At 37.5% G+C, this 14700-nt stretch overlaps 2 protein-coding genes across 2 annotated transcripts; both read left to right on the forward strand.

Annotated features, from left to right (window-relative positions):
• The first annotated feature begins 1719 nt into the window (after positions 1-1719).
• Positions 1720-2454, forward strand: LOC145788284 (zinc finger MYM-type protein 1-like). The gene has a single exon (XM_082600069.1). It carries the CDS (start codon positions 1720-1722, stop codon positions 2452-2454), a length of 735 nt encoding a protein of 244 aa, XP_082456195.1.
• A 23-nt stretch (positions 2455-2477) lies between these two features.
• LOC145788295 (uncharacterized) lies at positions 2478-3864 on the forward strand. The gene is made up of 3 exons (XM_082600080.1): positions 2478-2669; positions 2860-3013; positions 3380-3864. The coding sequence occupies exons 1-3, from the start codon at positions 2478-2480 to the stop codon at positions 3862-3864; spliced, it is 831 nt and encodes a 276-aa protein (XP_082456206.1).
• Positions 3865-14700: the final 10836 nt, after the last annotated feature.

Raw genomic sequence — 14700 nt, forward strand, 5'->3', positions numbered from 1 at the left:
TGGGCATTTTTGCTGAGCGAAGACTTGTCATGGAAACCCCACATGCTATCTTTACTGCAAAAACTTCGCAAAAACTTTGGAGTTATCTGCAAGGTTAAGTCCTACCTAAACACCAACAATTTTATTTGCCTTTACCATTCCTTAATTGAAAGCAATCTCCGGTATTGCATAAGTGTATGGAAGCATGGTCATGTAACTGTTTTAAAAAAGCTTCAAAAGATTTGCAACAAATTTATAAAAATGATTGCAAAACATGAATCAAATCACTCTGAATCCCATAATTTCTTCACAATTGACGAACTATACACAATAGAAACTGCAAAATTTATGTTCAAACTCAAACACAATCACTTACCCCAATGCTTTAATTCTCTATTTCAACTTAATAGCAATTTGCACTCAATATCAACCAGAAGCAACAATCACTTTTTCCTCCCCTACTTCTCCAAAAGCTTGACTCAACAATCCATTCAGTTAGTGGAGTTAAAGTGTGGAACCATCTCCCGAAAACCATCACTGAAATTGAAACCTTTTCAATATTTTGCAGTAACCAGAAAAAGCACTTGCGTTTTGAAAATTAACCTCTAACAACCTATGCTGTAACTCTTTAATTACCTGACTGTATTATTGATTGTTGCACCATATCCTGGTATAGCATGCCTTTCCAAATGCCACTTTTGTAAATTTATCCTACATATCATATATTACTATATTATACATTAACATATCACTATACGTATATCTTATATATTACACCCGACCGGATAAGGATGATGATTACTATCTTTACTTTTCCATGAATAAGCTACTATACCATTTTGTATAATTTAATATTTGCCAGATAATAATATATCACTAAGTCACTACCAGCTTGCATCTAACTACTCCCTGATTATTATAAGCTATTATGTTCGTTCAGAGGATCGCTTGACTTTTCGTAAGATTATTATTTAGGTTGGTTTGGAAAAGATGCATGAAACAACTCAGACACTACATCCTTCATCGGCACTACCAAAGAATCTCCACCTCTCATTAGCGATACCAAAAACACTCCATCCCTCATTGACGCTATAAAAGATGATTCAACTCTTATTAGAAATAGGCCTACCAAACACACGCTGCTATATCATCATGCTTCTTATGCTCTTACATGCGCAGAAAATTAATTTAAAAAACCAAGCTTTTTTAACTATTTTATCTTGATAATGAGCTGCCATATTATGTATTTGTTCTGCAATATATAGGCCACTTAATATCGTTGCTGCGAACACTTTATTTCTGTATGAAATCTGTAAATAGTCCTTGTTTTGATAGTCCGTTACGTAATTTCAATATGTGTGTGTAACTGTGTATATTAGTTTGTTTTAGTGATGTTGGGTTCAGTCGTGTTCTCATTGCTTTAAGAATTGGCGCTCCAGTTGTTCCAGGAACAAGGAGGCGACTGATTCTTAACTAATTCATCAACTTATTTTAAAGTATCAGGTTTGGTGGCCGTGCTTAGCTATATTTATTGATGCATATACCGCAATATTAGATCCTTTCATGCACGTCTTAAACCATTAAGGTTTTGCCACCTTTTCCTTTTGTTAGTTTTGTTACTGTATTTCTTTTTCACAATATCATTTCTTTTGCATTCTGACAATGAAAAATAAATTGAATTGAATTGATAATAAAACGCGAACATTTCTTACGCAAAATGGAGTAAAACCTGTACAGAATATGGACCATGATTTTAAAGAAGTTGTACGGCCTGGAAGTAAAACGAAAGGCGACACAAGAAAGCTGTCAAAGGATTGGTTTTTTCGGTCTCTGCCAAACGGAGAAAGAGTTTTGAGGTCATGGATGGCGTATTCTCCTGCCAAGGAAGCATTATTTTGTTTTTGCTGCAGACTGTTTGCAGCCAGTAAATCAAATTTTGCTTCGGAAAATGGATTCAGCAATTGGTGGAAATTAAACCCAAAAGTTGGTGATCACGAAATAAGCACAGCACATACTCAAGCATTCACTAATTGGAAGGAATTAGAAATTCGTCTTAATCAAGGCCAAGCAATCGACCAGGTGGAGCAACAGCTAATCCAAAAAGAAGAGAAGAAGTGGCGTGATATTTTGCACAGATTACTGGATATCATAAGATTTCTCGCAAAGCAAAATTTAGCCTTACGCGGTCATCGAGAAACTATTAAAGAGAATCCTAGGATGAACAGCGGGAATTTTTTGGAACTTGTGAAGCTTATGTCAAAGTACGATGCCGTATTGCGTGAACATGTGCTAAGAATTACCCTTGCCAAGCCTTTCACAACGTCGTATCTCTCACCAGAAATTCAAAACGAGTTTGTCAACTGTTTGGGCGATCAAGTTAGAAACACAATAATCAAACAAGTGAAAAAAAGCAAATATTTTTGCATCATTTTTGACAGTACCGTACTCCAGACTTATCCCATAAAGACCAGCTGAGCCAGATTTTACGTTATGTCAAAATGGATGACAACGGTGTAACAGTGGAGGAATCATTTCTTCGCTTCATTGAAATGAAAGGGAAAAATGCGGAACAAATTACGTCTCTAATATTGAAACAGCTTAAAGAAGATGGGATTCAGATTCAAGATTGCCGTGGTCAGGCGTTCGACAATGCAGCTGTAATGGCAGGTCATCGATCTGGAGTACAAAAGGTCTGGTCTGGTCTGGATCACAGACGTCAACGCAAAAGTGGTTTTCGTGCCGTGTACAAATCACACCTTAAATCTGGCATGTGTGCACGCAGCTTCAGCTTCTGTTAATTCTGTAACATTTTTCGGGACTGTGGATTGACTATTTTCTTTTTTTTCTTCCCCAACACATCGTTGGGATATCTTGATGCAGATGTCTGATGTAAGCGTCAAACGAGCTGTGGAAACGAGATGGAGTAGCCGTGGAGCTGCAGTAAAAGTTATTCAAGAAAATTTTTTGGAAATAATTGCTGCTTTAGAACGGTTGATGGGAGATGAAGAAAACTCTGTCACCAGAGCAGAGGCAGGCGTGGTTCTTCATGCACTTTTGTCGTTTCCATTCTGTACTTTTCTCTGTTTATGAAGCGCTGTTCTTCCTGAAATCAACGACGCACAAGGATACCTGCAGACCAAAGGGCTAAGCCTAAGTCAGTGTGCACTGAAACTGTCGGCTTTAAAGAATGGCGTTGTTAAAAGTCGGAGTATTTTAGTAGACGATGCTTTGGCAACTTCAAAGAGTTTGTGTAAGGATCTGGGAATCGACACGGAGCGTAGAATTCGGAAGAAAAAGAAAATGCCTGGAGAAGTATCGAGTGGCATACAGCAGAGTATTGAGAGTGAGCTCAAATAAGAAATGCTCTGCATCGTTGATCAAATAATTGTTGAATTAACAGAAAGATTTGACCAAGTGTTTAAGCTGGCAAGCAAGTTTGACTTTCTGATTCCTTCAAACTTGCTGAATGAAAATTATCATTGTGAATTAGATCATGTGGATGAAGATGTGCAGATGTACAATTTTCTAATTGAGAAAAAGAGGGTGCAACAATTTGTTACTGCTGCTGGTGGATTGACCAAGGCAAAGTTGGAAGATCCTCTCCGAATTCTGCAGTTTATTCAAACGTATAAGCTTGCTGATTCTCTTCCTACTGTTGTTGTCTTGTTGCATGTCTTTCTCACTTGCGCCATAAGTGTAGCAAGCTGTGAACGATCATTTTCTAAGCTGAAGTTGATCAAAAACTATCTCAGAGAAAGCATGGGCCAGTTTAGACTGACTGATTTATCAATACTCTCCGTTGAGCGTGATCTTGCCGATTTGATTAATTTTGATTTGGTAATTGACGACTTTGCACAGCGCAAGAGCAGAAAAATTAACTTTTGAAGTGACTCGTGCACAATCTCACATATGTTACAGAAACTGCTTTAAAATGTAAAACAATTACATTTGCAACATACTATTTGACTCTTTATAATAAGCTACTCCACCTTAGTAACTATTAACCAACGTTTGCGTTTACAAAATATTTTACCAGAAACATTGATCAAAGGATGTAGAATGAATTAATTTTGATATGAGAAAATAAATAAGGCGGCCGTGGATTTTCGTTACAGCTGTAGAGGGAAAACTTGAAAAGGAACACTTGCAACAAAATATTAGAGCCAAAGGGATAGGTAACTGTTGTTGAATGAATAAGTGAATGAAGTTTACTGTAATCGCACATTATGTTTATAAAGTTGTCTATTGGTAATAATATTGATAATGGAATGTTGCCAACAATTTAGGTGAAATCGATTTACTCTAGTACTTCACTTACGCGAAACTATAATCCTATTGCTGTGTAAGTTAGACTGGTTTTGCAGAGCTCCGCAGTGCATTTTTTCAGATTTAGATTTTTTATTAATTGCTGTAACAATATACTACTACCTACTGTACTATTGTTACTGATGCCATGCCGCACTAGATTTCACTTTTGGCCACATAAACCGGCCTTGTATCCTGAATTATATATTTTAAATACAGGTAGAGGGGGAGCGTTTGCTAACTGTTGTAATAAATAATTTTGCTACCGTCACTAGAATGTGGTTGTTAGATTGCGAAAAGTGAAAACATTGCGCAGTAGCATGGGTCTACATGATTTTGCTGCATTTCCAACCTTGTAATTTGTGCGCTTGCTCATTTTGTATTCGTTTTATAGTTGATAGGAATAAGCTTCTATATGATTCTATCCATATTTTATTTTAAAGTATTGTAAGTATATACGAAAATTAATGGAAAAATTATAAAACTTACGTTGCGAATAAGTAAAGAAAGTTCAATGAGCAAAACAAGAAAACGTCTATATCATTACATTGGTAAGTAACTATTCATATTACACTATATTAATTCCTACTAGCCTTTATTAAGCAGAGGCGGAAACATGCTTTTCAAATTTGGGTATAGTCTTGTAAAAGGTTACAAATTGATTATTTTAATTCTGCAGCAGTTTTTGTGCTTTTGCATTCAGTATATTACTAAATTATAATGGCACGTTCGTCTGACTTTACACCGCAAATTGAAAAAAGCACGTTGCGTATTGCAGTGCTGATAAAAAAACGCATTTCATTTTCACATGCTTTTTCTTGAAGGGGCGGCAAATTCTGAATCCGCCCCGGGTGGCACATTCCCTAGCTACGCCACTGGTTGTAATCACCACTGTTGTATTGTGCGGGAACATTTGCTACTGTATACATGGAATATATCCAGCTGCGATCACTAGCTGTACCCGCGCATTCATCAATTGTGCGGGAATGCGCGAGTAATAGCGTTAATTACCGTGATGCGAAACCACAAGTCGCAGGTTTGCGATTTTTTGCATGATTATAGAGCAGTACTAGACGAACATAACTGAACAAAAACAAGACGAATTTTCCGCTTGCTAATTGATCTAGAACAGGGGTTCCCAACCTTTCTACGATTTCGTACCACTTGGACGCTCTATACTGCCAAGCGTACCACTTCTTGCAGAACAACTAATTTGATCGAATCATATTGTATTCAGGAGAATAATATTGGGGTACCGTATTAAAATAACACTACAGCACCACAACTAAATTTAGTGATGTTTTTGTTTACTGTCTACCAATTGGTCGATAGCCTACCCCGTGTAAATTTGCTAACAGCGCATCGAAAGTCAGTTCCGCGCGCATCTAGTCGGTTACGATTTTTTGACTTGATGTTGATCATGACTTGAAAATCCCTGCTCGCATTCCCACGTGGAAGGGAAAATCAGTAGCTGTGGAACAGCATGGGAAGCTAGCGTTGAATATGAAAAGGCCATACTGAGCCAGAAGTTTATTGGAGAACACTACTTGTAACTGTTATTGAACATTTTATTCCGATCTATTTTTAGCTTACAACTAGTATTACTCAACGCTATTTCTAGCTTAAGCTATAAAACAGTAGATGATATCTATCAAGAGCAATCATTTGACATAATTAGCGCCCACTGTCCCACAGCGTTGTAGGCCTACCACTTTTCAAAGCAACTATGCTCCTTATTGACATGACCTGTATTTTGAAGATCGTAATGATACGAAAAAACAAGAATAGTTACGTAACAATAAGAATAGACTTCGGGAAAAAATTTTTGTAAACAAAATCAGACAAACGAAATATAAAGTTGTTAATCCACGTTTTTGAGAAAAAAATAGAAGCTGCCCGCGTACCACCTGAAAAACCTTCGCGTACCACTAGTTGGCCCCTGATCTAGAATAAAGTTTTTAAAAAACTTTTGCGCATTTGCGTGCTTGACTAAGTCTTGTTTGTAATTCCCGATGTTTATTTTAACAAAGTGTTAATCCAAAGTGCTAATTTGCAGCGGCTGGCGATATTGTCGTTTTTATGTCGATGCAATGTTGTCGGACATTGAATCGTTGTTAAAAAGGAGAACTAGGTTAGTTGGAATCCGTGGGGAAAACACGTGTCTTCATAGTTGAGAAATGTTTCCGCTGTGGGTTAGTAACTTCACACCCTCAATGATGACATCATAACGGTACAAATGGTCAGATTTTATAAAAAGCGGATTACAACACCGGATTACAATCCCGATAAAGAAGTTATTGCGTGATACAATGATTCTATAGCAGTACGTCGCCCAGACTTCAACAACGCTAAGTGAGCATTGCAGCAAGTTTAGGCTAATTCTATTTACTTGTGCTATTGTTATTTGTATTTTGGCCTTCAAGCACGCAGATTTGGCTGCCGAGAAAGAGCTCCCGGTAAGCCACGATAGCTGCCGGAAAAAAATACGAGTTTTAAGGCCTGCTGAGCACATAGTTTTAGATCAACGTTGAGTTTTTACAACACTATTCTATTTGAATAAGGCCCTAATGATGCTCTGCAGTAATCGAGAGAAATGCATATGTTATGTATAAAATACTTAACTCTGAACTGATACTTGATGGAGAATCGCTTGCCTGCTGCTTCGTACTCGTAGTCAGGAGATCTCCTATCCTAGTGCAGGCCCTCAGGGGAATCTTTAGGCTAAACGTGTTACACGTTGTTTTTTTGCAGTTGGTCAACCCAACTTTGATTTTAGTGGGTGCCGCAACTTTTTGGGTCACGTAATCACCCCCAAATCGGGGATTTCCTCAGAAATCACGTTTCAGCTCTTTTTACGGCATTTTTGTGTAATTACATATTTGATTTTTGCACATTTTGACTTAAAAACCACATACAAATATGTGAGACAAATAATTTGATTGATGACGTCATCACATTTTTTTGCTTTTTTAACCTATTTTGGTCGTTTGCTGTTGGTTTTAGTTGGAGTACCGGTTACTGAAACCATTTCACAATTCCTAAAAGTAGTTCGTCATGATTGCATTGTTTATGACGTCATCATTACATTATTAAGACTAAACAACTTGAAATTCAGGAACCAAAGGTAAGTTTATTCCGAAAAAAGCGATCAAATACTCAGTTTTGCAAATGCTTAAAATTTTACAATTGCAAGCAATAACAATATTTCCAGTACAGTATGACACAATAACGACGTCATCAAAGGTATAAATAGAAGAGCAGCTACCAGGGGTGAATTTCCCTTTTAGTCATGCCATGGTCATGCCAATTTAAAATAATATGTAATTATGATCTACAAATCAAATTAATACACGACACCAGATGATGCAATGTCAGAGTCTTAACACTGTCAATTCAAGATGAAAAAAATAGCGGTTTTCGATGTTAAATTCCTACCATACGTAATTTGATGCTAAAAAAAATTCGTAACTTACGACAAGTTTTTTCAAGTTACAACATAGAATTTAGAAAGTCAAAAGCATTTCTTGAATGATCATTGTGGATTGGAGATGAAACGTCAATGTGGATTGAAGATGAAACATCAGAGAGGATTGGAGATTTTGTGGTCGAATTGCATGCTTCGTACTCGCACAAACAAAGACTTGTGCATTTTATGGATTTTTTCTTACAGGAACATCGAGAGCCACAAGTAGACTGACAACTACAATGATGTAGCCCAGGGATATCTAAAGAAAAGGATACGAAGGCTTTTATTACGTCTGACAATAGAAGGGCTTTTGTTTATCGTAAATAATCTGTGTTCATCGTAAAATGACAATTGGCACCGATAGTAGTTTAATAAATCTTGTTATGATAACTTGCATTGCGCTATTAGCATCAGGCCTGGATATTCACAACGTGCTCATGGTTGCTTGTTAATTCAACTAGCCTACCCATATACTTGCTTTATATCTAGCTTACTGCAAAGGCTTTGTTAAAAAAAACAGCTTACTGGTAACTTTTCAACTGTCTTTGTAAACAAGTATTCTTTAAATATGCTCTACGTAACATTTGCTAACTGTCTTCTGTAGCTCATTGTACCAGCTGCACTACAAAACTTTCTACGATTTTAAAAAGAACCACATGTTTAACGCGCTACAAACTACCGCCCTGGTAGTGTCATGAGAATAAAGCAATCGCTGCGAGCCTTCATGTCCCCTTCTCTAGATATCCCTGATGTAGCCTATCATTTCGTGAATCGATGATGCGGATTGAGTTGAATATTTCAGTTTGATACTGTATATCGCTCTGCATGTAGGCTATGTTGCATCAGAGTAGCTGACGTTGGTGGCAGCTTTTCAATAGTGCAACCATTGGTAAACATCATATAACGGCATTCGTCTACATCCGTGATAGTAGGACCATTGCCATAAAGAGCTATGCTATGACATACTTTTGTATGTCATTAATAAAACTAGGAGAGCTTGAAAAATTCAGAGAGTTAAATAAGCCACACATTTCGGTAAGATTAAGCATCCAACAATCCCAAGCCTGTTTTTCCCAAAGACGAAACAGTATCACAGATTGTGATAGCATAAAACAAAGGTAAAGAAGCGCAAATCATCAGAGATTGAGGTGAAGATGAAACACAGGGTATGAAAACCTAGATATAGACACCAAAACTACATGCTTTGGTCATATGATGACCGAGTTATGGTCAATTTACTATGTTATTTTAATGGTTTGGCGGCCATCTTGGATTGCCATATTGAATTTATAGGCTATCAGATAATTCAACAATTCTGAGAATGGTCTCATTGACTTCGCAGGGTATAAAAACCTAGATATAGAGACACCAAAACTACATGTTTTGGTCATGTGATGACCGAGTTATGGTATATTTACTGTCATTTCAATGGTTTGGCGGCCATCTTGGAAGCTATCTTAAAAATAACCACTTTCCGGAAGTTGGATTCCTTAAGATTTTGAATATTATGTTAGTACTGACACCCAATACAGTACTAATCAAATCAGTTGAAAAACCTTTTGTTGCAATTTTTTTGGGGTCAAACCATATATGCCCCTCCCTATAGTTATTACCTACCTACCATACTAACCTATAAGAAAAACATCTGGAAAAAAATCGCATAACAAAATTATGACGTCATTCATGATGCATTGCTGATGTCATATTTTAAGGGGTAATTATTTTAGCATTGGTAACTTATTGTAACCAAAAAAGTAACACCAACAACAAACAAGCGACTACAATAAGAAAAAAACAAGCAAAAAATTAATATATGACGTTACAATGACGTCATTAATAACATAACTTTGTGTGATTTTTATCTCGTGTATTTTGTAGTGGCAATCAGTCCAAATGTAAAAAAATAACGTATATAATTGCATAAAAATGCCGTGAAAACCCGATTTGGGGGTGATCAGGTAACTCAAAAAGTTGCGGCACACACTAAAATTGAAGTTAGATTCATCAACTACAAAAAAATGCAAAAAAAAACAACGTGTAACACGTTTAGTCTAAAGATGCTCATTTTTGCCCCTAAAGACCTGCACTATCCTTAATGGAACTCAATAAATGTTTTTACAACACTTCAGGATGTAATAATAGACCTTTGTGATTAGGCCTACAATCAAGTCAAGTCATAGCCTAACTGAAAGCGGTAGCCTACTGAAACTTTTGCAGATCTGTTTTTAGTATTTTTTTTGTGAATTATTGTGGGGAGAAATTGACAATAGCTGTGTCTTTCAAAGGAGGAATACGGCATTAATGCTGAGAAAACCACTGCACCTTCAAGTTGATCAATAACGTTAAGCAATAAAGCAAATAAATTTTCCAACTAGAAGATATAAGTGGTGTAGGCTAGAGGTCCCCGACCACCGGGTCGCAAGAACACTCGATCAAAATGGTGGTTGTTTGAAAGCATGTCCTCAACCACAAAATAAATTGATCACAGTGAAAGCAATTTCAATCATGCACTTCAACATATGAAGCTTATCTATAACTTGCTGTAGGCTACCCTATATCTATCAAAGTAGTGATGGATCCAGAAAGGGGGCACTTAATCATGTGCTCCACAAAAAAAACACTTTAATTTTCTTCATTTTAACAAAAATTTCTTGCTTCGTTTGCTCCACCCCCTGTCGTGCTCCACCCCATTAACCTATCTACTGGTGGCCTTAGTTTGGCGGATGGGGTAGTTATGGCCGGACAGTGTTAGCTAAGCACTACTGATATGCGACTATTAGCTCAGAAGAGGCGATGTTCTAAATCTAACCCATAGCAGCCATAAAAGATGGGGGGCGGTCACATCCTCGCTTTAAAAAAAACGTCGCAAATTTGGGCCAATCAATCTTACCATAATGTTTCGACATCTCATGAGTTTACCGTACAAACTTTACATAATTGTTACAATTTATGAGATAGCCTACATTGATATTTTCCAATGAATGTAACTTATTAACATAAATTAACTTAAAACCTAAACAATGCATGTATTATTCTTTTATGTCACTTTTGTTTTTAATAAATAAACGATTGATTGATATCATCAGTTTGGTAACTACCGTATTGCAATTTGGGCGGAATGATAAGTTTCGATCCAACATCTGCAAAACGTAAGTGTAAAAGAGCACAATTAGCAAGGAGAGGTAAGCTTATTCCTTTGCATGTAGCCTAGCCTAATCTACATTTCTTCACGAGTAGGATTCAAAAGCCTGCTGGGTAGGCTACTGCGGAATGGCCCGTTTCGGCGAGTCCGAATCGGCTAATCCGATTCGGCTAGTCCGATTCGGCGAGTTCCCTATTCGGCAAGAGCCTTTTTCGGCGAGTGCCCTATTCGCGAGTTTTTGAAATTTTATTTTTGAAAGGAAATTATCGGGTACCGTAGCCTAACTGTTTTCACATCGTTTTAACGTCGCTCGTCGTCGTCGTCGTTCGTATGAAGCAGAAAGTTTGTGGTCAGCCGAATGGAAGGACTTGGAGCCAACTTTTCGTCAGATCGTCAAGTGTGCGGAGGCCTGTTATTCCATTGGGAGGGGAACAGATGGGACACCCAAAGATGATGTGGTTTGCTGTTTGCTCAGTCGCATCGCACTGACAAGCAGCAGGGTCCCTTATGTCCCAGCGTGTCAAGCAAGCATTGAAGCGGCCAACTCCCGTTCTTATTCGGTTCAGTATCGTCGCTGAACGTGCAGAAAGGAATAAAAATAAAATGTTTAAACTATTAAATTAAAATTCGTCATGTCAGTTCAGTTCAGTTGTTTTTATTTCTGACCATCATATCAAAAACAATACACGTCAACATAGCAAAGGTAGAAGCGACAAAACGTGAACGCTAAAACGTGCTTGTGACCGAAGTAAGTTATTGAGTTGAAAACAAATTTGGCACGGTCGCAACACCTTCAGAAAAATTTAAGATGTGAAGGCAAAATAAAAAAAAGAAAATGTTACAAAAAAAAATCATGTTTATGTCTATAAGTTAGTACTTTTGAATTGTTAAAATGATTAGTTTGGATCAACAAATGTGTGGCTTACAGCTTGGATTGAAAGGAAATATCGGGCACCGTAGCCTAGTTATCCCTACCAGCAAAATTTGTTCCAAGAACCCAGTTAGCCTAACAGTTCATTTTTACATTGTAGTAACAGAATGAAAAGGCTAACCAAATGTGTGGGGTGTGGCCTATCGTTTTGACGTCGCTAAACGTTGAAATCGTGTAGAAAAGAGAACTTTGATGACTAGGATACGTTGCAAGCCTTAAAGCAGCCGGCGGCCATGGCCGCTAAGTAGTGCTTGAATTACCGCCTGAGCTACCTCCTCCGTCGGCCAAGTTTGGCCGCCGGTTTCTCAATTATTTAATTTCGCAATAGAATGATCGTGGATTAAATGTCGAAAATATGTAGTAACAAAGAGTGACGCAGAATTAGGTCAGCGCGTCACAATTACAACTGATGTATTGAATACATCCAGCTGCGATCACCAGCGCTGTAAGTCTTGTTTGCAATTCCCGATGTTTATTTTAACGAAGTGTTAATCCGAAGTGCTAATTTACATCGGCTGGCGATAGCCTATTGTCGTTTTTATACCGATTCAATGTTGTCGGACATTGAATCGTTGTTAAAAAGGAGAACTTTGTTAGTTGACATCCGTGGGTAAAACACGTGCCTTCATAGTTGAGAAATGTCCCGGCTGTGGGTTAGTAACTTCACACCCTCAATGGTGACATCATACCGATATAAATGGTCGGGTTTTATGAAAGGCGGTATGCAGTTGAAACAATTTACTGAGCTGCGAGCAGTTAAAGGGCGGGGAAACCCAAATTAACTTTGCGAGTTTTTTGTTTCAGCGTGATGTCATTGTGTACAACATGCGTTTTAGCAATAAAAAAATCCAAATTTTGTTGCCCTCGTCTCGCTAAGGCCGCTTTTGTTTGATACCCGTTTGCGAGGTCTCGTTGCGCATCAAGCTGTGATTCTGTTCGCTGTGACGTCACAAGGTACATATAGTTGTGGCCAAAAGTTTAAGACCAGACTTGATTTATGACGATTTTTGCAGTACTTCAAAATACTGCATCAGATATAAGATGATGCAACTGAAACAATATATGATGCAGTATTTTGAAGTAATGCAAAAATCGTCATAAATCAAGTCTGGTCTTAAACTTTTGGCCACAACTATATGTACCTTGTGACGTCACAGCGAACAGAATCACAGCTTGATGCGCGCGAGACCTCGCAAACGAGTATGAAACAAAAGCGGCCTTAGCGAGACGAGGGCAACAAAATTTGGATTTTTTTATTGCTAAAACGCATGTTGTACACAATGACATCACGCTGAAAGAAAAAACTCGCAAAAAGTTAATTTGGGTTTCCCCGCCCTTTAAAACAATTTAGGGTCGTTAGGTGGTCCCGCAATACCGGATTACAATCCCGATAAAGCATTTAATGCGTGGTACAACGATTCTATTGCAGGACGTCGCCCAGTCTTCAACAACGCTAAGTGATCATTTTAACATTGTTGCAAGTTTAATGCTATTTACTTGTGCTATCGTTATTGTATTTTGGCCTCCAAGCACGCACATTTGACCGCCGAGAAGGAGCTCTCGGTAGGCCACGAAGGCTGCCGGAAAAAAACACCAGTTTTAAAGCCTGCGTTGAAACTGAGAAACATTCACAGTAGCCCTTCGATACGTTGCATTTTTAAGATTATGCATTTTTAAGATAATGTATTCAGACGTTGAATCAATGTACAAATGAACTGTTAGGCTAAATGGGTTCTTGGAACAAATCGAAGGGCTTCTGTGAATGTTTCCCAGTTTCAACGTATCCTAGTTAGCAAAGTTCTCTTTTCTACACGATTTCAACGTTTAGCGTCGTTAAAACGATGTTAAAACGGCAATTTCTGCTGGTTGGGATAACTAGGCTACGGTACCCGATAATTTCCTTTCAATCCAAGCTTTTGTTGATCCAAACTAATCATTTTAACTATTCAAAAGTACTAACTTATAGTCATTAAACATGATTTCTTTTTTGTAACATTTTATTTTTTTTATTTTCCGTTCACATCTTAAATTTTTCTGAAGGTGTTGCGACCGTGCTAAATTTCTTTCAACTCAATAACTTACTTCGGTCACAAGCACGTTTTAACGTTCGCGTTTTGTCGCTTCTACCTTTTTCTACACCTTTGCTATGTTGACGTGAATTGTTTTTGATAACATGATCAAAAATAAAAACAACTGAACTGACATGACGAATTCAAGCACGTTTTAACGTTCGCGTTTTGTCGCTTCTACTTTTGCTATGTTGACGTGTATTGTTTTTCATGTGATGGTCAGAAATAAAAACAACTCAATTGACATAACGAATTTTAATTTAATAGTTCAAACATTTTATTTTTATTCCTTTCTGCACGATTTCAACGTTTAACGATGTAAAAACGACAATTATAATTAGGCTACGGTACCTGATAATTCCCTTTTAAAACTAAAATTTCAAAAACTCGCCGAATAGGGCACTCGCCAAAAAAGGCTCTTGCCGAATAGGAAACTCGCCGAATCGGATTAGCCGAATCGGACTCGCCGAATCGGACTCGCCGAATAGTAGCAGACCCAGGCTACTGGTAACCTTAGGCTATAATTTTTGCTTTTTTCTATATATCCTATTAATGCAGTTATTAATAAAATACTTTGGGGAAAATGTATTGCTTAGTTATTTGAACAAATCAATTTTTACCATTATTTTTCAACATTTTACCAGTTTAAGAACTTTGTATGGGCCTAGTATTGTAAGCTATTTTGAAATAGCCTGCATTAACATTTTTAGAATGTAAAATGTAGCATTATCAATTTTGGAAGCTTTTGTTTGTGGTATTGCAATTTGGGCTGAATATTTAGTTATACTATGTTAGACTGTCATAACTA

The sequence above is a fragment of the Aplidium turbinatum genome, chromosome 1, assembly GCF_918807975.1.
Source record: "Aplidium turbinatum chromosome 1, kaAplTurb1.1, whole genome shotgun sequence".
Classification (NCBI taxonomy): Eukaryota; Metazoa; Chordata; class Ascidiacea; order Aplousobranchia; family Polyclinidae; genus Aplidium; species Aplidium turbinatum.

Bases quoted from the DNA above. Each gene is read 5' to 3' on its own strand.
- LOC145788284 (XM_082600069.1), top strand. From the start codon at position 1,720: ATGGACCATGATTTTAAAGAAGTTGTACGGCCTGGAAGTAAAACGAAA.
- LOC145788295 (XM_082600080.1), top strand. From the start codon at position 2,478: ATGGATGACAACGGTGTAACAGTGGAGGAATCATTTCTTCGCTTCATT. The intron at 2,670-2,859 runs GTCTGGTCTGGT...ATCTTGATGCAG, and splicing joins ATCGATCTGGAGTACAAAAG to ATGTCTGATGTAAGCGTCAA. The intron at 3,014-3,379 runs GCGTGGTTCTTC...TTGAATTAACAG, and splicing joins TGTCACCAGAGCAGAGGCAG to AAAGATTTGACCAAGTGTTT.